Consider the following 27,244-nt stretch of genomic DNA (forward strand, 5'->3'; position numbering starts at 1 on the left):
AATTTACAATACGAGTTCATTATTGCCAAGCCTTTTATTTTTGTGCCTCTGGTTTGAGGGATAGCTTGCGTTCTGTGTCTTCTCTGACCTCTCTTGGAAAAGTACAATGTACATTCACTATCACTGAGGCACAGCACTTGATTTACAATTTGTATAAGTAACCCAAAACACTGTGTAGTCACTTTTGCTGTAATGTAATATCATAATATCTGTATATCTGTATATCTGTATGTATATGTATATGTATATGTATATATATATATATATATATATATATATATATATATATATATATATATATATATATATATAACATCCTGTACACTCGTAGAACAAACATACCCATGAATCAAACACACATGCATAACCAAATGTTGTGCACAATGAGCAGCTGCACACAACTCCAGCATAATGTTCAAACAACTCAACAGAAGCAAAGGGACGTGGCCATGCACGTGAGCAATGATTTAAAAACCTCTCTGACAAATTTCTGACATGGAATCAAAGTGCTTATTTGCCATAAACCCTGGGAGCCTATAACTTATTTCATCAAGCCAGGCATCTTTTTTTGCCTTTTGTTAAAGCCCTCATCCTAAAAAGAAAGCGATGAGGCAAATAGGGATAGCGAGTCTTTGTGCTCCTGCAAGTGGACTGTAGTTGAAGGTGGTGTAAAGGAGAGGAGATGGAGAACCAAGAAGGTAAACAATGGTTTTTGGTGCCTTTCATTTCCGTCACTGGGACGCCAGCAGTGTGAAGTGCAGACAGAGGTGTTACAGCTTAGTTGTCACCGCCACACCGATTCTCAACAGGCTACCCTAAAAAACCCAACGATCGATTTGTGTCTTGAAGGGGGACGTTCTGCAAGAAAATAAAAGCACGAATCAGAAATCAGCAAATGCAACTTGTTTATAAAACAGTAATTCATGCTTAAATGTGTTGTTATACATTGAGTGAACTGTGGAGAATTCGTAAGCGGTGAAGTTTGTCATTCAGCAGGGGGTCGTTAACTCGGCGGACAAACGAGCGCTTGTATTCCAGGCGGTTGGCTGGTCTGTGATCAGACAGGTTTGTCTGCTCCAGGGCACGGTACAAATCCACCAGAGAGTCCGTCTGCATCCTGCAGTCACGTCCATGGCCTGGCAAGACACAAAATGCACCAAAAAACGTACATTAGTAAACTGAAGTCGAAACTGAGATTTGTTACCTTTTCACACCCTCTAACAACGCTCCCATGTTTCCGAGCATGACACCACAGAGAGCCAAAAGTAACAAATGACTGGTGAAATGACTATTTTAAGGAACAACATCTTTTTTCTGGAAACAGGTTCCATGCACCAAAACTAAACTATATTCAAGCAGCATTTTACTCTAATAGCTTTCTGGGGTGTGGGTCATCGTTTACTATCGTTAATCTATTAATCATTTCCTCAGTAATGTTGTTTTTTTAAAACTTCAGGCAAATAAGTCAGACAGCGAGACTTTTAAAATCAAAATGATTCAGCATGCTTTAGTTCAAGACAACAAAAACTGTAAAATGTCACTTTTAATGGCTGGAGTAATAAAAAAAAAAATTTGCTAATTGGATTAATCAATTCTAGTTTTCATTTTTTACTGATTAGCCTATTGACTAATTATGTAGCTTATGGACGTCTCCCGAGATGAGTGAACATTTCTTTTGTTTTTAAGACATTAGTCAGAGCTACATGCATTATTTGGGCTTTTTTCTTCAGACAGCAATAAAGGAAGAAAAAGGACCTTAAACCTAGGAAACTGGAATCTCATGCATTATTCTAATAAGCTACCCAAACCCCATTTGTCTCCTGTTTTCATGCACTGCCCCCTGTTGCCAACACTCATACACTGCACTCGGGCTCTGATTATGTGAGTTGTCACACACTGTTTTGTATTGTGGAAGCAGGGTGGTACATTCTGAGGCTTTTGGGCTGTGCTTTGAAATGTATCGCGCTTTGTTTGCCGCCTGTTTTGTGTCTGCTTTCTCATCCCTATTGGAAGCGGTGGAGAGACCGAACCCACGGAGCAATAGATAAATGAGGACAAGAAGAGAGGGGCCTTGGGCGGGCTTCTTTATCCCATTCTGAATTCAACATTAACTTGGGCTGAAAGGATTCCTCCTCGCCTCACCATCCAAACACCGCCGAGAGGCACGACGACATCTCGATCAGGCAAGAGGGAGAAAAGAGAGAGAGAAAGCGAAAGAATGAGCGAGAGAGTGTGCTAGAGAGAAAAAGAGAGTGGGCTGCCAAGATAAATCAGTATCAAATAAGACTAAATTTCGTTTCACTTAGACAACTTCCCCGGAGGACTTCAAGGGATGGCGAATGGGCTGGCTTTAAATCCAATCCAATAAAGCAATAATAGCGAGTATTCAACCTCTGACATTTGCTGGCTCTGACTGCCTGTTAGCAGCTTTAATAAAATAAATGATGACAAATAAGCGCATTTGCACAGCCGTGTGCTGATGAAAAGACTGATCTGCATATAACACTGAGCAGGAGAGGCTCTCACAGCAGGACCATTCAGAATGAGTTCAGTGATGCTGTTAAGTGTGCGACGTCTTCATCTCTACCTCAACATTTTTGTACCCCCACAAAACTGTCAGATTAGCTCTAGGAGCTCTTCATCGCAGCCACCTGTCAGGCTACAAATGTGTTAATCTGAACTGATTTTCAGTTCAGAGGTATTTAATGCTTTTGATTAAATGTAAGTGGATATTGTTGTTGACCTCTCTTGAATACAGCAGACACGGTGATTATAGCATCGTTTATTGTAAGAGGTGATGCCTGACTGTCTAAATCAAAGCAATATGCCTCAAATTTGTGAGAAGAATGTCAACTTGTGCTAATAACGAAAAAAATCTTGCCAAGCATATGTGAATACTTCAATCCATCCATAAATTTCATTCATTTTAACCAATTCAGGGTGGAGTTCAGTGGGGTCACAGCCTATCCCAGCTGTCATAGGATGAGAAGTGATGTAGACCCTGAACAGATCGCCAGTCTGGGCTAATGCACAGATTCATACTCTCAGCCAAGTTTTTTCACAGTCATGAATTACCCAAACAATTGGACAGAGAGGCCAAAGCATGCACAGTGAGAACATGCAAACTAAAAGTAGGAGGGCCCCGGCCGGCCAGTGGACTCAAGCCCACAACCTCCTTGCTGTGAGGCAGCGGTGCAAACCACTGCAGTTCCACTGCCCTGCCTTTTGAACCATATTACCTGCAGCAGTGAGGCAGGCAATAGTCTGAAGGCAGCTTGCGTTGCACTTTTCAGTTTCACTACCAATCAGTTTCTAGTATTAACAGATAAATCAACATCTTCCATGCAGACTGTGGGCAGCAGCGGCAATCTACCAATAAGCAAAGCAATCACAAGGACTTTTTTTGTTGCAGTGCCCTCCTAACAACTAGAAGCAACCACCTGCCAATCATATCATTCCCTAGCAACCACAGGTTGCTAGAGGGTTACCAGCTGTGTGACTGAGGCCTAAGCTTTATTGGTATATAGCCCAAAAATCCATCATGAAACAGTTTTCAGGAAAATAATTATTTTATTAGTTTTTCTGTTAGCTATAGAGCGCAGCAGGATTTTACAGTTTGCACATCTCATTCCCTCATTCATGGTCACTTTGGAATAGGATGTTGGTTTGATGCTGGAAGTAAGGTCTTGGATGAATACGGGGTTTAGACATTTGGTTCTGCAACATGAAATACGTAAATAAAAAGCCCACTTAGAGAAGCTTTTTACTTGTCCTAGAAAATTTTCCAAAACAGTGATTCAATAAGACTTGTTGGGGACACTGTGATTACAATTGTGATTACATTAGCCATAGCAGTGTTATTAAATCATAAGGGGCTTTGGTGAATTCAAATCCTGTAAAAATGTTATAAAATAAATACAAAAGAGAAGACTGCAACTATTTGGCTTCTCATGACAGGCAGCACATTGTAGTAAAACTGAAAATTCATATAAGGAATCTGACCTGCATCCCTGGACCGGTCCAGTGGATAGTGCTGCGGTTCCCCCTGATCAGAAGCAGCAGTGGCAGCCAGGATAGCATGGAGGCCGCTGTCCCTGGGAAGTGTGAAGCTGCGAGGTTTCCCTCCTGCCTCTGAATCAATACTGGCCCTGAGGGGCAAGGGCAGGGCTCTGTACTGTTCCTGCAGCAGACTGCGCTGTGCAGGCAGAGTGGCCTGCCTGCGATACTCCATCGCCAACTGGTCCCTGTCCTCAGATAACAAGGATTCCTCCATGGGAAACGTCTGGAGGTAGTGCATCCGTGTGTTGCTTTCCATCTGGTCGTGCCACGAGTTTCGATGGCTGCTCGTCTTTGGCCCGGGGGAGATGCCATTGTTGCTGCTGCCTTCCTGAGGCTCCGAGCGGAACTCCTCGTGAGAAGAACGAGACTGAAAGGTGTCGGAGGAGGAGAGATGCCCGCGTTTCGGTTCCAGGTAAGGACTCACCTAATTACAAACAGACGTAAGAAAAATAAGGGACGTGTGCCACAGAGGAAAATTCAGCAAATCAACCATAAATTTCTGAACTACAGGCTGACAGACTCACTGAGGATGCTCTGGGATAGGTGTCATAAGGTGGTGGTGGACTGTCCTGTTTGGACATTGAGGGCATTTCCATGTCCTCATGATCACTCTCACTCCAGTAATCTGTCATGTACAAAAGTACTGTTGAGTTAATACTTCTAGGCAGAAGCAAAATCAACTGTTTCTACATGCAGCAGAAAGGGGTAACTTTTCTCACACGCATACAGTTTGCAATCTGAACACCTGCATGAGGTCGGAAAAATCAAACTCTGACTAACAGCTCTGACAAGGGTACTGAGGCAGGAGTGTGGATGGGTAGGTGTGATGTACTAGTCCAGGTCCACTGTGAAGTGTGAAAAAGGATGAATCTAAGATGTGAGAACTTCCTTATGGGTCTTCTGGAGGTGTTATGGTTCTAATTTAGAAACTCTTCTGTAAAGCAAAAGACCCTATTTTCATGAAGCTAGTGATAAACCTGCTCTCACCCACCCACCCATGCAAGGTTCCTACGTAGGCTCCTCTAAATAGCGCAAGGGTTAGTTACATTATTTCCAGTCCATCTTTAAGAAGCTGAAGAAGTTATTCAGCCCCTTAAAATTACTATTTATACTCAGCACGAAGAAGCAATTCTTGAATCTGATGTAAAGCGGAAGTATAACGCCTCTGCTGCTGATCTAAATCTATTTATTGAATCCTCTGCATCTGGTCTTGTTTTTCCAGGCCATAAAATTTACTCTAAGCCAAGTTATAATTGTCAAATCCCCATTTATTTCCTTGTAATTCTTCTAAACTTTGACAGTCAAATAAATAATTAATGAGCTCATCTCCCAGTGGAAAGATTCAGACAAAGAAGTCTTTACTTTAAAGCAAGTGAACCGAACTAAAGAAGCAAGAATTTAAATGGAGTCATCTCTACAGTCACTTTTTTTTAAAGAAACGTTAATGTTGAAACAACCAGTTTTGTCCATTTGTGGTGCAAAAGTTGTTGCACCTCCAGTTCTAAACAGTAAAGACAGGAGCTTAATTACTGCTGTGAGCCTCTGACAGCAAATCAAAACCTCTGCCAAATGAAGACTAGGCAAAATAATTATTCACGCATTTGTTTCAACTTTTATATACGTAATTCCTCAATCGAAAAGCAACAGCGTGACGCCCCACTGCTTAGAAATCATCAGTTTTATATAACTGTTGACCTGTAACAGCTGAAGAAATTCTTGCAGCACCGTGAACACAGACTGTGACTAATCTCACCTTGGTCTTGGCGCATTTTCTCCTGCTGCTCAGAGTAGCCTGCCACTGCCATACTGAGACGACTAAGCCACCTGTGGGGGAGAACAACAGCACTGACGCACAGCAATTCAACATCCAATGAAACATCTCATACCAGTGTGTGTGTGCGTGTTTGTGTGCGTGTGTGTGTTCAACTGTCTGACTAATAAACTTACAAAACTACTTTGTTTCAAACAGAGAGGGCAGTCTATTAGTAGGGGGATTCAGTTTGCAGACAGTATGGGTTTAAATGTTTGGGGAGTGTGCAATACGGCTCATTAACTCACCGGGACATGTCGTCTACATTTTCCGCAGCAAAGTAGAAGGTCTTTATCTTCGGATGGCAAGCCTTGAAAGCACTAAAAGGGACATATTTAATCACACGTAAGCAGAAGGACAGCAACGTATGGCTCACATTTCCATGTGAATGCTGTCGACTGGAAAAATAAACCGACACATGGCCGTGCATATACTGATTCATGCTGACACAAAAACAGCAAGACTGCGCGTCATGAGATAAAGCGCTTTGATTATTTTGGGGAGTTGCACAAGTTGAGTCAGCCTCATGAAGTACGATTCCATTTATATACAGTCACAGTCTTCAACCCAAAAGCTGAAGGGCATCATTAAGATAAATAATTAAGATAGAGCCATAATTATTAAACACAACCCCAAGCCCTCTAATATTCCTGTTGTTTAACTCAGTACTGAACAGCAACCCATCAAGCCATACATCCTTCTGTTTATCTAATTCGTGGTTGTGGGCGTTAGAGAATATCCCAGCTATCACTCGGTGACAGGCAGGGGGCACCCTGCAGAGGTCGCCTGTCACAGTGCAACTACAGAGGGACAGACAACCGCCTATTCATGCTCAGGTTTACCCCTATGGTCAATTTGGAATTGCCAATTAATCTCACATGTCTAGACTGCGGGAGGAAGCCAGTATACCCAGTGAGAACCCATGCAGGCACCAGGAGAACATGTAGAATCTACGCAGAAAGGTACCAGCTATCTAGCAGATTCAAACTCGACCATGAGGCAACCATCTTACCTACTGTACCACCATGCCAAAACCCATCTAATCCTTCACTCCTAATGATTTTAACTCTTTAAGCTCACAGTAAACCGCAGCACAAGGTCATTTCGACTGTTGTAAACGATCCGTGAGCCAAATACAGCCAACTTTGATCTTAAGTAAGCCGAACCACTGAAACTTTTAACTACACATGAATTAGTAAACTTAAGTACACATTAATTCCCTGATACATGAATATCCAATTTAATTCAAATGTATATATTTGTCACCAGTTCACAACAACAGTCAACCCAAGGCCTTTTATATTAAAATATAATATAAAGTAATACAAGAAAAACAAGTGCCATTTCAATTTCAAGAAATATTGCCATAGTAAATGAAAGAAATCTCTCAGGAAGACTGTTTGGGCTTAACTTATAAGAAATAAATATGTAAATTTACTTTTTTTTTTCTGGTAGCACACTGACTAGACTGTCCTCTCATTCAAAAACATTAAAAACAAACATAAAGGACGTATTATTTTTGTTGGCTGACTGAAAATGTTTTATTTATTTATTAATTAATTAAGTTAGCTTGTTTTGTTACTGTGGGCCAATTGTAGAAATGTTGGTGTAACATAAATAGTCATGGGCAAGGTATTTATCAGTAGGAAAAGCTGTAAAACTCTCAAATTTACGCCCTGCTTAACAGTTTCCAAAGCTGTTCAGCGGGCTGTATTGGAGTCATTTGACACCCCTGGTCTAGACCAGCAAAATTTTGGAGAATTTTCTTTTCTTTCAAGTTAAAATTAGAAAGAATAGCTCTTAAAATAACCAAAAGTTAAATTTATTTTTCTAATTATACAGAAAAATCTAAATAAATTTCTTCCTTAAAACATACCTACAAGCTATAGCTCCATTAAGGCCACTGTAGTAAAGGAAGGTAGTTATGCAATGATACCAAACACAATTTGTGTGAGGCAGCCATGATCCAATTAAGATAGAAATCACCTTATTTTCTAATCCTGCACACAGTTTGCAGTGTTTTGTATCTGCCTGTCTTTATCTTAAAACTTGCAGTTTTGCCCCACTCATCAACTACGTCACAGCCTTCCTCTTACTCGATCACTAAATGCATGTGCACATACTCATCACGCGTCCAGCCCTCCATCTGTAACCAGAAAGCACTCCGGGCCCAAAAAGCCCCACAAGAATTTCTTAGAATTATTTCAAGTGTGACTCATAAAATGTGAGTCACACCCTTCTTCAGTGACATTTTCAGTCTGCAAACTTTTTAAAGATCTTTGTTACTGTAATATTTCATGTTGTAGTAATATACCAAAAACTATTAGTACAGCTGCTGCTTCGGCAATTTCTCTCTTTTCTTCATAATTTCAGATTTAAATTAATATCTGAAACTAAATAACATCTGCTGTGCTGTCAGAATATTGGCTGTTTGTGAGTCAGGCACTCGATCCCACCGCTCTGAATGGTCAGTCCATTAAATTTTCAGTATAGAGCTGTATGAAAAGCTTAAACAAATTACATATTTTGTTCATTTCTCGGGTGAAAAGATAAAATCTGGCCCAAAACAGACATTAAGAATGAGCCCATTTTCTTGCCAGGAACCAGTTTGCACAAGATAACCGCTTAATTGATGTTTATAGGGCTGTGTGCAAATATGTGACATGCATAAATGCAAAAGCAATGCGCATTTATATTTGGTGTTCAGGTAAAAACAGGGACTCACAACTTCCTTCTGCATTCAGTGGCACGATCTATCTTAAACTCTGGTAGGCTGACAAAGCCCTCCGCCTTCTCATCCTGAGATAAGCAAACAGAGAGTCAGTTCAAAGTTCAGCTTGAAGAATGGAGTCTAAAACGTATCAATTGCTCTTTTATGGGAACAATCATATTCACCTCCTCATTCATGTACCAGTATAGACACGTGTCTTTCAGGATGAACCAGTACTTCTTCCACTTCTGCGAAAAATAGGTTTTAGCGTCTTTCTTTTTCCACAGCCAGCCCTGACAGTCGCCCTGACCCAAGTCCCTGCAGGAAATCCGCCGTTTGCTGATTGAAGTGAGAGGACTTCCAGCTGCAGGCACCAGCAGGGGAGCAGAACAGAGGAGGGGGCTCAGAAAACTCTACTTATGAAGCACCTGCTTATATAAGGATTTGAGTACAAGTGAGCACGCACGTAAAATTCAGTCCCAGAAAAATGATCCTACCTTTACCCTTTTTCTTTGATCTTGAAAGCAATGAGGATCGTTCAAAAACCTGCGAAATTAAAACAGAACACATGACGGCATGAAATAAATCCCGGTGTGGATTCTGACAAAGAATGATTTCACTTTTCGTGGACAGGACAGACTAACGTGATACAAGGATGCAGAGTCAGAGCTAGACGTGGACCGGGAGACTTCCATCTGGAGGGCAGGGACGAGTGTGTAATGGGTCGGGCTGGCTCCTCGCTCGGTCTTCCTCCTGTTCTGACTCAGGCTGCGACCCAGGAGGAAGTCTTCGCGTGAGGTCTTGTCTTCGCTCTCAAAATGCAACAGAGAATTCTCTGCAGGGACACAACAGAGGCAGACTATTATACACATCACAACAACTCAAAACTGATTTTTTTTTTCCTTAAATCTTACCGACACGCTCTTACTAACGTCAATAAACACCGAACCGTCTGCTGCCTATCAGCAAGACTTGGGTTCAAGACTTTCCACTAAAATATGTGAAAACTGTTAAAACATCTACCGAGGAAGCCGTTGTCAGGCAGGAAGCCCTCAAAACTTCCAAATACTGCCTCTTGTAGATAAATATAGCTCCATCACTTTTTCTGAAAAGCCCAAAGGAGCAACATATCAGCAGCATCCTCAGAGGAAACAAACACATCACTCAAGTCGTTGTTTGAGGCTGAAATAAAGCAATTCAGTCTCCTCCCACTCCATTTACCACCTAGCTCAACAGTCACCAGCAAAATGTGAAAATCTTAGGAAAATATATTTATTCAGTTGCCAAAGCAACAGCGTACTTTTTATATCCAAACTCGGAGGCACGGCGAAGCTGAGAGGGAAAAAGAAACAGAGAGAGGGATGAAGAGGGGGGAGAGCTGTGATAGATAATGAACATATGGAGGAGATACAGGCAGGAGCTGATATCCAGCATGTTATCAGTTTTGACAGGCCAGCTCATCCTTCTACTTTTTGGCTGGGAGATCTGAGAGGGTGAGGATATTATGAGATCTCCTCCCACTCACCTCAGCTCCCTCTGTCCCTTTCTTCCTCCCTTTCTTTTTCTCTCTTTCCCACTGCCTCCCACTCACCTCTCCTGCTCTCTCTCTTCAGCTTGGCCAGGTCTTCGTTGTCTCCCACCCAGTTGTATTCCACTGGCATTGATATGGGCCTTAGCCTCCCTAGAGCAAGGAGGCACAGGGAACGGCAATATTACACAGCCTGCCCCCACACACAGACACACACGCACATACACACACACACAAATCAAAAACACCTAGAAACATTAAGACGTCACATCTGCACGGCTTAAAATTCTTGGCTCCCACGATTACAGCGGTGAATCCTCGGATGAGGCAGAGGTCTTACCGTAGGTGGGCGTGCTCCCCCTGCGGACTGATGCACCCTCTTGGTTCTGGTCGTACTCGTAACAGTACAGTATAGTATCCTCCTCCACCAGAGGAAATCGCCTTCGACACTCCTGATCCAAGTAGGAGTTTGGTGACTCAGATCCCTCTGCGACATGGACATCTGATTGAGGATCATCATCCGGCAGACTTCCCTTGTCATCTCTTTGGTAACAGAAAGCAGGAAGTCATTTTATTGTCAGGGTTTGGAATAAGATCAGAGAGAAGACGTTGTTCTGCTCCGAGCCCATCTGTCCCCATTAGAGATATATATTTTTGTATATACTTAGATTTCTTGGGGCTAAATAATTTCCACTGCCAATGTACTTTAGTTTTTAACAAACATTACTCAAACAGGAGTATATTCAGCTGCAGATTCCTACATATTTTGTGCTCTAGTTTTTATGGTATTAGGTAGTGTTTACGCAATTACACGTGTATTAAGTCAAACAAAGCACAGCGCAGGGAAAATAATCAGGGAAATAGCAGCGGGGAAAAATAAGGAGCACATCTCCCCGTGCAACACCTTTTTTTTCTCAACAGCAGCGGTCAATTTATTATCAGTTTTGATGGTTTTAATGGTACAAGTCCAGGTATTTTAATGGTATTTATTCATGATTTAAAATTCATAACACATATTGTTGTACATATATTCCCTTTCTTTAAACCAGTTACAAAAACAGTGATCACTAACATGAGATTTCTAACATGCATCCACTGAGGACTTAATAATACAAACTTCATATATTTAGCTCAATAATGCTCACCAGCCTGATTTGGCATTTGGGGATATCCAAAGTATGTAAGATTCATCCTCTTGGGACAATACATTCAGTAAAACATTACACAGAAACAAATATCTCTGGGTAAACAATACTAATCGTGTAGCTTTATTAGTTATTATCTGTAGTCGCGTGTTGGAGCTGACCCTGGGAAATCAAAGCTTTCAAGCATCAGTCAAAAATTCACGATTTATCTATGACTCTCGGAGGAGAGCGTTTCTTTATCCACAGAACACGATGCACTGTGTTTGTTGTTTGCATATGAGAGAAGCTGAAATCTGAGGAGGAACTAATTATTACTCATGTCACCAGTCGAGCCTTTCAATATGTGACATGGCTCCGTTCTTGTGGGAACTTTGTGACAAGAGTGTGGGAGAAGCACCTGCAGCCACCGTGAGGTGCAACAAGCTGTCTGCATGTTCAGAAGTTTCACTGTAAAGCTTATCCAAATGTTGTGCATCATATTTGCTACCAAACAAAAAGGAAAACAAAGATTCTCACTGTCTCATTTTCTCTCTTACTCCCACTCATTCCTGCAGAGTTTATCCAAACAGCAGAGGGTACAGCTAATGAGCTAGGCTAGTTATTGTAGTAGAAAACGCAGACTGATATCATGCAATAGCAATGAATGCAGCAAACTAACCTATTTGAAATGGGTAATCCTGTGAATTTCATTGCATGGCATCATTTCTGCTTTTTATGTTTTTACAAGTTGTCAAAAAAAGTGGCAAAGTGGCAAAAAAAAATGGGTGAAATTAGGCTGAAAATTTTTGACAAATCAAACTGATGGGTAAAATTTAAATCGCCAAACAATTTTCTTGGGGAAACCTAACATTTTGTCAGCCAACACATGGCTTTGACTTAATGCGTTAAGACACGTAGACATAGTCAAGACAGCGCGCTGAAGTTCCAACCAAGCATCGGAAATTATTTATGTGACTTTAAACGTAGCAGGGCTGTTTGGTGCCACACAGAATGATCTGAGAATTTCAGAAACTGCTGATCTGCTGGGATTTGGTACGGAAAAGAGAAAATATCAAGGAGCACCAGTTCTCTGTGTGAAAATGCCGTATTGATGTCATTCTCCTCTGTCAGGGGCCAGAGGAGAATGACCAGTGCGCATCGAGCCAATAGCAACTTTTTAAAAACCAAGGTATGTGGAAGAGGTCAATCAAACCCTGAAGTAGACAGGCAACAGCAGAAGACAAAACATGCTGCCACTGCCAATCAGCTAAGAACAGGAAACTGAAGCTACGATTCACACAGCCTCACCAAAATTGGATAAGACTTGGAAAAACATTGGATGCTCTGATGAGTCTCAGTTTCTGCTGCAACACTCAGTTAGTAGGGTCAGACCTCACATGAAAGCATGGAGCCATGCTATATTAATAGTTCAGGCTACTGCTGGTGGTGTAATGGTGTGGGACATATTTTCTTAGCACACTTAGTGCCAACTGAGCCTCATTTAAACACCATAGACTGAGTATTGTTGCTCACCATGATTCTGATGGGTGCTTTAAGCAGGATATCACCCAATCACAATCCCACCCATCACAAAGCTCAAATCATCTCAAACTGGTTTGCTGAACATGACAACGACTTGACTGTACTCAAATATTCCACAGTTAACAGATCTCAGGCCAATAGAGCATGTTTGGGTTGTGGTGAAACGGGAAGGTTCAAATTATGGATGTGCAGCTGATTTGCAGTTTGCAACAACTGTGTGATATTATCCAGTTAATATGCACCAAAATCTCTGAGGAACATTTCCAGCACCTTGTTGAATCCATGCTATGAAGAGTTAACGCAGTTCTGAAGGCACAAATGGGTCCAACCTGGCACCAGCAAGGTGTAATTAATGAGTCAGTGGTTGTTTTACATTAAAGATTTCTCAAAATATGAACTGTGCATTCCTTTTTGTTCTTTTTTTCACATATTTTTCATCGTTTTTCACCTCTATCTTTCACATCTTTTAAAACAGACTCCCCTCCTCTCACTGCCATTGTTGATACAACGCTACACCTTCACTCAATAAAATAACATGACTGTGTCGTACGTAATGTGCACATAAAAAAACTGCCCTGTAGTCACGCCAAGAGTGGAAAACTCTGGTAGGAAACCTTTTGCAAAGTTTTCTGTGTTTTACATCTGCGTTCACCTGGGGGTGTAGGGCTCTGCTGGAGGAGGGGGAATGTAGAGGTCCTGCAGGGCGCAGCTACTCCTCCTGGACGGAGTGCTTAAAGTGCTGGTCGGCGTAGCGACACTGCTGCTGGGGCTCTGAGGGAAGATTGGCTGTGTGTAAGTGAGTGTATGTGTATGTGTGAGCATGTGTGAAAGACAGAGAAAAAGGCAGACAGAGAGAAAGAGCGAGAGAAACAGTTACAGGGACCGACACAATGAAAATTTGGAGCTCACAGCAGTTCAGTCAGTCAGTTCGGGAGCGTTCACTCTGTTCAGACTGTGCAGTTGAGCATCTCAACCATGAAATGAGCTGTGTACTGTACGTTTCTGATGCTTTAGTTCTAACTGGTGCACAGAGGAAGAGAGGCTGGCGTGCGGTCTAGTCATCCCTCTTAGTCAGGTCAAGGAGGATCTGGCCGTAGCCTACTTTGCTTGTTAAGTACAGTAGACTGTTTTCTAAAGAAAACATGTCGTTGTGTTTAAGCACCACAATGTAAAATAAATTTGCCGAATGTAATGTCAGAATAAGAATATGCAACATCATCAGCTTAACTTGAATAGTCGGAGAAATGTAATCCAATCACAAGAAATCATCGACTTCCAAAAAAAAAAGCTTTTTCAACAATAGAATACTAATAAGACATTACTCAAACTATGCTGCATAAAGTCACAGCTGACCAATAGCTGAGATGTAACACTGAGTGGTCTGTGTGCTCCATCATAAGACCATTATATGAGTCACCGCGCAATGTTCTTTTCAATAACTTAGCAGAATACCTTGACATTTTTAATTTTAGTCACAGCTCAGATCAGAAAACACCACAGTCTCTGGTTGGCTTTTTTTTTTTGCCCCTGAAAAATGCCAGCGACATAGCAGATTCGATTTAGGTGGAGAAGAAGAATGTGAGGACGTGAAGGGGGAGGAGGCTGAGCAGCACTGCGCTTCGGGGCCTCAGGGGGAGAAAACATTTTCTCTGGAATGGGACTCAAAGAAAGGCTGGACTACTTTAATACACGTCCCTCTCATTTCCACCCATTCTGGCGCAGGCACACGGTCCTAATATTGTAATTGGTTTGGCCGAAGTAGGACAACAGATGCCACTTAGGGCTGAAATGTCAAAATCTGAATGGATCATGCTGGACATCAGTTAGTCAAAAGAAGAGTGTTTGAGATTTGTAAAGTGCATTACAAACATGTAATAATTGATAAAAAAATAAATAGTGTTAAAGTCAAAAGTTGTGATCACAAAGTGGGTGGAGTCAGATGGATTAGTTTGGACGCTACTCTACAAGCAGATTCATGTTACACTCTCATTTTATATTCTACCCATTTTAGGGTGATCGCGGTTTTTGGTGTTTAGCTTTGTACTTTTATTTTCACCACAGGCACAGAGATGAACACAAGCGAACAACATCAACAGCCACACAGAGACATGAATGAAAGATATATCTGTGGAGCATGAAGGCAGTCATCATACCTGCAGAGCTAATGGTTTCCATCTCATGTTTTTCAGCAGAGCAGGCGTTGACGTGAGCGTGCTCTGGGGGCGTTTCTTCAGCGTCAGGGTGACACCTGCAGGATCTCCACGCAACAAGTTCACCAGATTTTTCAGCTGCCAGCCCACCTAGTGCACAAGAATAGCTCGATAAGGGTTTCCTCAACCCACACGGGCATTTTAATGCCTGAGACTGCAGAAATAACGAGAAATATTGCCTAGACTAAATAAACAGGGAGTGTTTTGTTTTTGTTGTTTTTTTGTCATATGAATGAATCAGTAAAGTTTACCTTTGAATATTTGAGAATATGACCGTCATCATGTAATCAGTTTTTTACTATTACACAGAAATTTTCTATAAGTAAGTATAACTAGCTGATGGACTGTTAAGCTATTACATTTTTAAAAATTCACCTTCATCTACCAGATGCTCATGCTGCAGTATCTGTCTCTGTAGACTCACATATGTAGCGATCATTATAGAATTTAATAGGTGGGCTCCAAAGTTTGTTATCTGAACAATATTGAAATATGCTTGTAATGTATCCTTAAGTTCCAGAGTTATGCTCCTGAATAATAACCAGAAGAGTTTTTACAGAAAAACCTGACTAAATTTGACATTTGTCCATTACTTTATTACTTTATCATTCAATACTATTAGACATTTATGTGAAAATTGTAGGACAAAGGTGACATTAATCTTGAGAAGAGTGTGGGTGAAGACCCATTAGGTGATCATTGTGTGTAAGTTTCTTTAAATTCTGACCAATACTTTAGGAGGAGGCATGAGTCTTATGAGCTGTGGTTGGACAAATGGATGGGTTATCAATGGACCCCTTACCATGGCATAAGCTCATTGGTTCTTGAGCCAGATGAGCTTAAAAAGCATGTTTTTTGAGTTTTGTTTTGTACTTTGATCAATAAAACATGCTATAAATGAACAGCTGGACCAAACCTGAGCAAATTTCTTCAAAACATTCCTGAGACACTCTGATCATGAAAAGGAGAAGGATGCGGGCTTAAAACATAATGCCTTCAGTGATGCTATCGCCAGAGAGGAGGTATAAGAAGCTGCTATTTCAGTTTAACAATGCCACATTTAGTCTTCTTATTAACTGTCTGTATTTCAGGTAGTTTCCATTCACGATTTGAAGTCATTTTCTTTATGTCTAATGTTTTTTTGGTTTTTTTGAAGTTCAGTTCCCCAGAAAATGCGAGCTGTTTTATTCGAGGTGCTGTTACTTTGTTATTTTGGTAATGCACATGGATCCTGATGGTTGACAACTGTAGCACAGCCTGCAGCCCTCTGAGGTTCATGTTGATGATGATGTTTAATGCAAAGCTGGATGCCTCAGGGCATCTTGCACGCCTCCTGCCATGTTGTGGTACAGCCTGATGTTGTGTGTTGCGAACAGCTGCATGCCATGTAAATACTCTTTAACCCAGTTTTAATGATATTTGGCACGAATAGCATCCCGCCCAGAGAAACACTCTCTGCTGCTGAACCAAATATGCCAGGTCCAGTTTGGGGAGGAAAATAAAAAATTCTCCCGCTCGGTCGACCGCACTGAATTTTCAGTATGTCTTGTGTATTTCAAGCACCCTGAAGAACCAGACATTTTTCAGCCTCTGACCTGGCAATCACTTTGTTCCTTGCCAAGTAATTTTTCACCCTTACAGCCACTACACAGAAATTCTTCACAGAAAGTGCATTAAAGACATAGACTGACTGAACAGGCAGACAGACAGACACTTTCCTTTTATTCTTTATTCTATGGTAGAGAAAAAAATGTTATTCTGTGCGAAGAAAATAAAGTGTTTATTTAAAGCAGTAAATCCCTGATTTTCAGCTTTTTAAGCTGTTTACTTGGTAAAGAAATGTTCTGCTTTAAAGTGTTTCTTATACAACATCAAGTCATTGGTTTCTTCCTTTTGTTTCATCTCACTGGAAATTCAGATAAAACTCATAAGCGTTAAAATGTGCCATAGTGTATGTGATATTTTATGTGTTTGAAGCTTTTTTCATTTAATGGCCATTCCTGCGCCAGACTCTATCACTGTTGTCACAAGTTATTTACTTCTGTGTGCACAACACCACCAAAATAACCTACAAATTAGCAAACCCTTAGGTCTTTCTACATGTTTTCAAGTTAATCACAAGGCAGAGCATTTTTTTCTTCATTCGTTTCCTTTGATGTAACTCATTTGCTTTAGCTGCCATTTCTACATCCACTTCCTCTGAAAAAAGATGCTCAGATCCAGTGAACTCTGGTCTGTGTCTTTTTGCTGGAGTACTCCCTGCTGCCTTAATTATAAATCCCTCAACTATTTATAACATGCCTTGTTTTTTTTTCACTTGGTGGTGTTTTTGTCCTTGAGTATTAAGATATTTAACAACTTTTCTTTATGACTTGTTATCTCATTTTCCTGTAAGAAGAGATGGTGGCAGTAATCTGGGCCATCACAGACAAATCTAGTTCAATGCAGTTTCTCTAAGTCCTCAAAGGAACGTTTGTGAACAATCAGCCGTAATTAAGTTGCTCTACACTGTGCCATAATAAATTAAATGCATTAACAATGTTTAAGCTGGTTTAAGCAATGTTTATGAGTAACAGTGGAGTTTTAGCTCAGCATGTAACTCTACTGCAGTAATGTATTGCCTACTTAGGCTGCTGCAAGAGTCCATCCTCTGTTTGAGAACACCTATTACTCAGCCCTACCCCACATACTAATTTCGTGCAACCAATACATCATAATCATGTTGTTTAGAAAGAGCTGAGAATGTCTTGCAAATCAGTCTGCAAAATCACTCAAATCATTTATACTATACATCAAGGCCCTATTTCAATTAGCTGTTTCTGTGTTGGGCTTATGTAATGCTAATATTTACATTACTATGACAGGCTAAAATAGCTTCCGTAAAAGTTTTGTTTGAATACATTGCATTTTCCTTTGGTGCCCCATGAGGAGCATGACTCTGACTGACGCATGCTTCGGTAAAATGAAAATCAACTCTGCATTTCCACTTTTTCTCCAAAACATGGCTGCATTCAGTGGGTGACTTGACTGACTGAAATGAATCTGACTTGAGCTGTGTAATTATCATAAATCTCGCTGTTGCACACACAAGTAGCAATTATTTTAAACAAAGGGTGCTATATTTAAATTCCACTCTACGGAAAAGTGAAAGTTGAAAGTTTTTTCCCTTTCATTTCTGCTCATCACGCTGTGTACGCTGCAGAAACAGACATTTTGTGCAGTTATGCCTCTCACTGACAGAAACAATGGCAATTACTTTGGCTGATAAGTGCTCATGCTGAATCTGGGGACAGCTGAGAACAATTTCAGGTCAAAAAACCATGTATTGAAATAAAAAGAATGAACAGCAACATCCCCACTTTGAGCCTGGATTATACACTTTATTATTTCCATTTCCCATCTGCTTTTCAGTTCTTTCTGCTATCTATTAAAAAAAAAAAGAAGGCTAAAATTTGGTAGTCCCATTCAGGTGCATCGCAACTAGCAAGAATGGTCTAATTATCAAGAAAAACAATGTGTGTGCCACTAGTTTCTAGGAACGAAAACAGGACTCTTGCTAGCAAGAGGTACCTTTTTGAAGCAGGTACCTCTTGATCTGCTTTTAACAGAAAATCCAACTGACCCCATGATGGCCCTCAAAAACTACTACAAGAGACACTACAGCCAGTATCCTAGACAATAACAGTTGAGCTGCAGTGGCTCATAAAAGCACTGAACCCCAGAAGTGTATAAAACAACAGCATGCATTCATAATTTCTTTACGTATGTAAAAAATGTCTAAATTAAACAAACATTTGCATAAATAATCTGCAAATGCAATGCAAATAACATGCAAATTCAAATAACACCAATTTTCTTTTAAAAACAACATAATAATAAGGCAGAGAAAGAAAAACACGACCATACCACTGTCTGATGATTGACCTGAATGACTTCATCTCCAGCATGGATTTTCTTGCAGCGGTCAGCCAGTGACTGATGGAAAAACAGAGAGACCGAGTCATTAAAAGCAGCTCTGATTCAAGTAAAGTATAAATAGTGAATGAACAGTGAGGTGAAACTCTGCAAAGGTGAGCAGAAAGACATTTGCACTTACTCCCTCTGTGGTGCCGGTGATCACATGCAAACCATCATATGTTGATTTGATGTACATGCCCTGTGGGAATATAGCAGATATGTAAATGACTACCTTTTAAAGCACAGCATTAGGAGTCGGCATCATCTGCACCTCAGCTCAGCCCCGCAGTCATTTGCAGTACAGACTACTCCATATTTGCAAATCTCCATTTGTTTTAATCTGCTTGCGGTGCAAAATGGGTAGAAAATCTGGGTTTTTTTACTCAGTCAAAGCCTGAGAGGGAAAGTGCTTTTATACACATCTCAATTTGTCTCAGTAGTCTTAAACAACTAGAGGAAAGTCATAAAATATCACATGGGTGCACTTTCTTTAAATGCACAGAACACTCTGCAAACTTATGTCATGTAACGAGTCCCTCGCAAGCAGATTAAATCAAAGATAAATGATTGTTTATCTCCAAATACTTTTAGTCTGGTGCTGCAAAAAGAAAAAAAAACCTTCAAGGCTTTCACTAAAAGGGGTCAAAAGTACAAGACAAACAAACACACAACTATTTACACACAGATATGCATGAAAATACATGCATAACTATGTGACACACACACCGAGTCACACGCAGAAACGTAGAAGCAGCATGCCAGTCTTCAAGATGAGTGGAAGAGGTTTATTTTTAGGCTACTTGACCCACTGTTGTGTTCAGGTTTCACTGAACGGATGAAAGAACTTCCATGCCCAATGCTAGTGTTTGTGTGTGGGGGGTGGGGCTTTCACTGTGGCCCCAAGCAAGGAGCTTGTGCCCGAGTGTAGGTCAGTGCAAAGATGGAGTCCAACAAAGGGGAGCGTTTATATACAGTGCAAGAAAAAAAGTATTCTCTGCTTCTAAACAGTTATATACAATTCCTAAAAGTAAGTGTAACAGAATTGCCATTTGCTGTATTCTATTTGCTTGCATTTCACTCATCTGAATATGGCCAATATGTTGTTTTTATGTCACATTTTATCCACTGACTCACATGCCCACCAGCTCAGCAAAACCTAGTTTGGGGTCAGCTAATGTGAGCTCCATTAGATATCGTGCTGAAAAGCAGCACGCAAGGTTTAAAATCCACAATCCATATTCCAGATGTTCTGTTTGCTTTGAAATGCAATTTTGGTCATTCCCAGAAAACTTGACATGACAGTATCACACCTAAGTTGAAATTCCAGAGATAGATATAACAAAAAAGAAGTAATGAAAAGAAAAACTGTATGCCTACTTCTTGATGCCTCTACAGCAGGGGTGGGCAATTCCAGGTCCCGAGGGCCGGTGTCCTGCAGGTTTTAGATCTCACCTTGGGTCAACACACCTGAATCACATGATTAGTTCGTTACCAGGCCTCTGGAGAACTTCAGGACATGTTGAGGAGCTAATTTAGCCATTTAAATCAGCTGTGTTGGTTCAAGGACACATCTAAAACCTGCAGGGACACCGGCCCTCGGGGCCTGGAATTGCCCACCCCTGCTCTACAGGTATGTACAGATAACCAAATATATATATAGCTGTAGTCTGGCCTGACCAAGCCTTTAATGAAAATAGCCTCTGTAGTCACATCATGCTTCAAAAAGTAAGTGTGTGCTGTTCCATTAGAAAACTGTATTTATAAAAACTTTAACTGGAAAATCAGGCAAAGTTAGTACTGGGCTTGAGCAGAAATATGTTTGCAGTGAGTAAGAGAAACGCTTAAGAGAATTTGCACATGCCATATTTGTATAAAACAAAATACTCTGTCATGCTGTTTAATCGTCATTAGTACGATTCACATTAGTAAGTTTTGTACTTTACTTTTTTGGCTTTTCCCTGTGTTCATCAAACCTGAAAAACAATTTAACATCTTGATATTTTAAGTATATTTCAAGTTTGTGAAAAGTATATTGAAATATTTGTTATGTGTATTTGTTATGTACGCCTTGTTACGTATAGTGAAGTACAAGGTATGTATGCCTGGGATTACTGTGTGATAGATGACTCACTCCTAAAAAAATACCTACAAATTTCTGCCTTTCCTGTAATTACTAGTTAATTAGCTATGTGGCTATGTAGTCTACATAAAATGTGTAATTTATTTGTTGACTTATTATAGTATCTCTTCAAACTAAGAACAAAATAAGAATTTATTACGTACTTATTATTACTTTATAATAAAGCAGCATGAATGTTTCTGCTGTGTTTCTGAAGCTACACCAAAAAAATCCTTTAAAAAAGTTATTTCAAAGCTAGATTAAAGCCAATAATTAGTTCATCTGTTCATGGTTTTTCATAAGTGTTGAAAAAGTGAGACATAAAATCTGAGCTGGATAATTAAAACTGAACCCCTTTCCCCAAAACTGGTGTGATTCTGAGAGTCTGAGGGAGGGTCACTCTTACCAAGCCTTCAGTGGATTTTATGTTGGCGAGCTGCACAACCTCCAAATGTGCAGACTGGGACACCATGGGATCCGAGGAGAGAGAGATAATTTGGTCGCACACTTCAGACAGTGTTTTACACTGCGGAGGACACGTTAGGGATAAAGACAATCTTCAGGCTTGCACATATTAGTTTAATTATTTCTTTGATAGAACAATATTTCAAACTCACCACATTCAGGATCTTGTTTTCTGTTTCATACACAGAGCAGTCCTGAGGAATATTCAGAAAGCACTGTTACCTCAAGAGAATTTGTCAAAATGAAGTTATTATTGGCATTTCTGCTGTAGGTGGATATAAGCAAAAACCCAGCAGCTTGGCACCTATAACCCCCAACACTCCCACACAGGCAGGCACAAACACAAAACAAATGAATCACCAATGCGGAGGCACATCTTTCCCTCTCTCTTTCACTCTGCCAGTCTTCCTCTCTCTCAGCCTTCAATTATTTTCCCTTTTGCCCTCTTTCACTCTCACTTTTAATGTTTTCCCACTTTAATTTTTCTCTTAACTCTATATAAACATTATATTCCACAGAGACCAACCTAAAACCTGTACAGTTCTCTGAGTTTTAACTGATCTGTAGGAGCTCTGACTGACAGACCCAGATACAATAAAATGAAACTGCAGTTTATGATAAGCATCTATCATTTCTATCACTTTAGAATATATTTTTAGGTGACTCTTTGAGGTGGCTCTAATTAGGATGCTGCTTTACATGAAAGCATATCTGACAGATGAGAAGAAGTTGTGAAGTAGTCAAGTCCAATTTCAGCTTCTCATTATCACTGACAGCTGCAAATTCTAAAACTAATAAAAAAGCATGTATTGAAAGGGGGGAAAAAATGTGCAAACGTATATCTGCTTTAGGGTTTAGAAAGATTTTAAATTTGTGCAGGGAATGAAGTAAAATTTTTGAGATTTCATTTTAAAAATCATAAGCACATATACTAAAGAACCAGGTATTTTTCCAATTCTGCCGTTATACTTTAATATGGATCAGCTTCCTTTTTTCTGACAGAGGCTTTGTGATGATCGCAAGTTTGCTCTGTACAGTATGAAGCAATGCAGTACAACAGGATATGATACAATAAATCATTTCATATTTGTTACCTGTTGTACAATTGTAGTGAGCTCAAGACATAGCTGGATTACATTGTTTCTGGTCACAGAGTAATCTGCCACTGCTGCAAATGGAGATCTGAAAAAGAAAGAGCACCTGGAATGAACCATTAGATCATTCTTCCTTTGAGACTCAGTCACTGGTAAATTTTACATATTTTTTTTACCAGCATTTCTCCCTTTACATTTTAGGATTCCTCACATTTCTGCCTATGTTAGTATGTTTTGGGGTTTTTATTTTGGAATGTGACGTCTGTAATGCTTTTAACACATTTAATAATATTCACATTTCTCCTAAGGCCGAGAGCAGCTGACACAGAGCAGAGATTATTAGTTGCTGTTCTGCTTTTTCCAAATAACCTCACAAGTGCGTCCTATCCACAGCCAACAAATGCAGCTTCGACTCCCACGTTTCTATTTGTACAATTTGGTCAACAATTAAGCATTTTCAAACATGAAATGAAACATGGATTAGTGAATTTTAATTGGGATGAATGCTGTAAATCATGTCAGCTATAATGGGGGAAAGGCACAGCAAATCACTTTGTTATTTTTGCTGAACGTTGTCAGCTTTGAACTTCCAAATTCATCAAACACAAACAGACACAAACACACAGACTGGCACAATCCCACAGGGAAGCAAGGATAAAGAGACATATAAATAGACTTTCTCTGTGTCTTTTTGGCCACCCTGTCAAAATCTACTTATATAAGACTTTTACTCATCTTTTCTTGTCAAATGATTGGTCATGGACATTACACAGAAAAACAAAACCAGTCTGTATCTGTTAAAAAACAAATCCCAAATCAGACTACATGTACCAATGCATGTAAACAGGACTGTCTCATTCCTGTTTGATGTCAGAGTTATATATTTGATTTGGTGTGTGTTATTTTAAACCAACATAATAAAAAATGTTAAAATAATTAAAATTATTATTATATCTTTTTGCTTGCAATTAGCACGGTTGTAAGTTTGCATCTAAGACGAATCTAAGGAAAAGTATGCAAGAATATACCAAAATATGCCCAGTATGCATATAAATATGTGTCCATGTGAACCTGTATTTATGTGTGTGTGTGTGTGTGTAGTTGTAAATGGGACCAGTACCTGAATCTACACAGCTCTGTGGGGCCCTTTTTCACAGTGTGCGTCCACATGTTTACACATGACTTACCAAATGTTTAAATTCATCTTTTTGCAAATCTCACCTGTCAAGCCACGCCAAAAGGCTTTTGGCAGCAGCAATGAGGTCCACCACTGAAGTTAGAAAGTCGTTGGGCAGCTTGCGGGTGGCTCGGCCGTCATAATGGCCACTGCGCCGCCTGCCTGTGATGAAATTCTGCAGGTTCTTGGCAGATGCGTTAAGCTTATGAGAAAGCGTCTTGAGATTCTCAGTCTCCAGCCCATAATTCTAGAGGGGAGAGGAAAGTAAATTCACTGTGTTTGACCAGTTTGTCAGTGTTTGCTTTCACTGTGACACATTCCAAGAATATCCCCAGCCTGGAGATAGAAACCAATTGTTCTCTGATGGCACTTTATGAATAGGAATACTACAGCCGACCAGCCCACCACGCTCCACAACAGAAAGGCTCCACATATGATGAAAATGTGTGAAACCAGCTGTCACTTTGCACGCCTGAGCATCGTTGAGCGCTCATTACACTTTGCGGCTAACTGCACGTGTAGGCCTATGGGCATCTATCATGTCATGGGTTTCTTGGGAGGGGAGAGCGCAGCAGGAGGGCCACTAATCATATTTAATACAGCAGTGCCTGAGAGACTTAAAACTAAATCCCAGTTACGTAAGAAGCTTTAGGGCTGAAGCAGGGCCCCCTGTGCAGCGATGCAGGATGAGTGGACTTTAGATTCAGATTGCATCTGTGACCTTAGTCTGGTAATCTCCACCCAGTTTTTCTATAGATCTCAAGAGTTAACACAAACCCATGTCCAACTTTATTGCACCATGTCTCTGTTATTTCTGCTTCTCATTTATCATTTACCATCTTTTACTTTTATATTACTGCAGTCTAACTTTCTTTGGTTCAAAAACAGAAGATTGGAATTAAATACTGGAATTATATGTGCAAGTGAATATTTAAAAAAAAAAACTCAAAATAAATGAAATTATTAGGAGAGAAAATTATTTAGCTGGATGCTAAAGACACCTTACAAAAAGACTTTACATTTTAATTTCCTTTTGTGGTAAACTGGACAGCATGGCCAGAGTAAGTATTCTCAATTAGATGCAAAGCATTTATATGATTCACCCTTAGACACCTGAGCCACTGAGCATCCAATCCAACACCAAATAGTTCTTTGGTGTAGTTCCTGTTATATAAAGTGAAAATTTTCCAAACCACAACATAATCAGTTCAAACTTCTTAATGGTATTTGTCCCTTATTTCAAACAATCAAACAGTTATTTTATAAATAATCTAAGAGTAAGTAAAAGAGTAAAAAAACAATAATAAATTACTTCATCAATCAAATCATGTTTTCCAGAGTAAATAACTTGTAACATTTTCACTGCAAATTTTAAGCACCAATAAGGACACTTTTAGTAAGTAGGGTCTAAAAATATGTTCACATTGACTGACAAAAGAGAACATTTGGGAACAGCTATCCTGGGAAAAACTCCATTTAAGAAAAAATGTTCCTTAAATGAAGCAAAGCCTCCAAGCTAGTTCAGAAAGACAGCTCAAGCTGCTCTGCGTCACTCTCCTTGCGTCATATACCAAACATACCTTCCTAATCTGGTGGTCTATTTAAGCTACATAACTTCCCATCTCTCCGTCTGACATGCTAGTGCCGCTGCCCAATCGCCTTCTGTTTTACCCCCTTTACGCTCCAGGGATATATTTGCTCATGAGTCCCCAGTTTTATATGTAACATATTTGCACACAGAGACCAGAATCTGCTTCCAGTGCATTTTTTAGTCTGTAGCATGCTTCTGATGATTGCAGTATATATTCGTTCATTTTAATGCCGTTTGTTTGGCCATTACATGACTGACCACTAAATGTTACATTCTCGTGTTAGAAACAAGTCAAGGTCTCTACTCTGTATGCAGTAACATCCAGAATGAATGTTATAAGGAGAATAAATATTATGCTCCAGCTACTCCAGCTGCACATTAGCCAAATCAGCAGAACAGCAATCTATCATGCTGACACTAACAAAACTTGTGTTTTGGGGAACTAAGAGCAGAAATCCCTTCGAGATGAAGCAGTAATCCATGTCAACACTAACGACAGTTGTAAGATTTGCCTGTGGAAGATCTTTTGGCCAGATTAGTAACTCTGGTAGATTTGCTGTGATGTTTAAAAATTGGGGCCTAAAGCAATCCTATCTACATCCACTTATTCCTGGAATGACTGATTTCATTAACTGACAGACTTTGGAGTGATAATAACAATATAGAAATTGCATCATTACTAAATATATCAACTGCTTACTGGAAAATATCTTTATTCTGTAACTTGTTATCTTCACTGACTTGTTAAATGATTTCACAGAGCTGCAGAGGTGCCAAATGTTCGACAGAAACTTCATCCGACAGCACTGACTTTCCAAAGTGACAGTAGAAAGTAGTGGGAAGATGGTGTGGGAAACTTGGACTCACCAGAGCACAGAGTAAGTCCACAGCCTCCAGTATCAGCTCCTGGTGGCCAATTCTGGATACTCCCAAATCTTCCAGCTCCTGGTGGGTGATACGCAGCAGCTGCTCCCCCCCTACTTTCTCCTTCTCAAAGGTCTTGATGTACTGCTGCAGGCAGTCGTCCAGCCCTTGGGGGAACACAAAGGACAACAAGAAAACTTTCAGCACAGCTCAAAAGCATGAATTTTTATTTGCAGGCTGCATCAGATTTTCAGATTTCCTGTGAAACCACTGTTTGCATTATGCATTCTAACAGGACTTGATATCACTTGCTTTGCCAGAATATGTGCTGTAAATCTGTAAAGTGTGAGCACAGGTTGTATTTTGTTGTGTGCGAGTGTGAAGCAGTCTGTGTCAAGACAAGAAATCTGACACACTCCCCCTCGTCAACAGTTCTGAGCTGCATTTTCAGCTTCAAACCAGAAAATGCTTTCAGCTAGAAAGAAGCTATGTAGGTGTGCTCGAGTTGTTTTACATATTCAGCTACTGCAGCAGGTGTGAAATCTTCTGGAGAAACAGTTGATGAAGTGCAGCAGACGAAAACAAACTAAGTGATTCTGTATCTTCTGTCTGCGTCAACCAGTTTTACACCCTGAAATGTATGACTAGAAACTGTTTTCTAAAAAGTATATACACAGGGTAAATCAAAAACTTACAAAAAAAAAACAAAGTCTGTTACCAAAGCATCCCAAGAAATGCCTTCAAAAAATACCTCAAGCCGTGATGAGGGGGCCGAGCAGTTCAGTAGGTGATAAGGGGGCCGAACAGTCCCCACGGCAACTTCTTTTGATCATGTTAAAAGCACGGCTGTGAGCTCTGATTGGAAAAATGTGTTTTTGCTTATTGCACATCTCCAGTGGTGATTTTTCTTCACGAACAACCAAAGGAAGGACTGCAAAGTCCATACACCTGTTCTGAAGAAAATACATGTTGCCACTGCCTTACGATCTTACAG

The 27,244-nt window shown here is 40.2% G+C and overlaps 1 protein-coding gene across 4 annotated transcripts in view; it reads right to left on the minus strand.

Annotated features, from left to right (window-relative positions):
* Positions 1 to 281: 281 nt before the first annotated feature.
* LOC134635717 (connector enhancer of kinase suppressor of ras 2-like) overlaps positions 282 to 27,244 on the minus strand; it is a 31,428-nt gene continuing 4,465 nt past the window's right edge. The window contains exons 2-22 of one of the 4 annotated variants that reach the window (XM_063485196.1): positions 26,254 to 26,417; positions 23,840 to 24,042; positions 22,619 to 22,706; positions 21,677 to 21,718; positions 21,466 to 21,585; positions 19,080 to 19,139; positions 18,890 to 18,958; positions 14,927 to 15,073; positions 13,426 to 13,544; positions 10,448 to 10,650; positions 10,171 to 10,260; positions 9,224 to 9,414; positions 9,077 to 9,125; positions 8,765 to 8,943; positions 8,595 to 8,668; positions 6,118 to 6,189; positions 5,813 to 5,883; positions 4,584 to 4,684; positions 4,003 to 4,483; positions 946 to 1,136; positions 282 to 858 (exon numbers count right to left, since the gene is read on the minus strand). In XM_063485196.1, coding sequence (XP_063341266.1) covers positions 811 to 858; positions 946 to 1,136; positions 4,003 to 4,483; positions 4,584 to 4,684; positions 5,813 to 5,883; positions 6,118 to 6,189; positions 8,595 to 8,668; positions 8,765 to 8,943; positions 9,077 to 9,125; positions 9,224 to 9,414; positions 10,171 to 10,260; positions 10,448 to 10,650; positions 13,426 to 13,544; positions 14,927 to 15,073; positions 18,890 to 18,958; positions 19,080 to 19,139; positions 21,466 to 21,585; positions 21,677 to 21,718; positions 22,619 to 22,706; positions 23,840 to 24,042; positions 26,254 to 26,417 — 2,762 coding nt within the window. In that variant the 3' untranslated portion in view covers positions 282 to 810. Of the gene's footprint in view, positions 859 to 945; positions 1,137 to 4,002; positions 4,484 to 4,583; positions 4,685 to 5,812; positions 5,884 to 6,117; positions 6,190 to 8,594; positions 8,669 to 8,764; positions 8,944 to 9,076; positions 9,126 to 9,223; positions 9,415 to 10,170; positions 10,261 to 10,447; positions 10,651 to 13,425; positions 13,560 to 14,926; positions 15,074 to 18,889; positions 18,959 to 19,079; positions 19,140 to 21,465; positions 21,586 to 21,676; positions 21,719 to 22,618; positions 22,725 to 23,839; positions 24,043 to 26,253; positions 26,418 to 27,244 lie in introns of all 4 variants that reach the window. The other 3 variants (XM_063485195.1, XM_063485194.1, XM_063485193.1) reach the window with 3 other exon arrangements.

Source organism: Pelmatolapia mariae, linkage group LG10_11 (genome assembly GCF_036321145.2).
Source record: "Pelmatolapia mariae isolate MD_Pm_ZW linkage group LG10_11, Pm_UMD_F_2, whole genome shotgun sequence".
Lineage (NCBI taxonomy): Eukaryota > Metazoa > Chordata > Actinopteri > Cichliformes > Cichlidae > Pelmatolapia > Pelmatolapia mariae.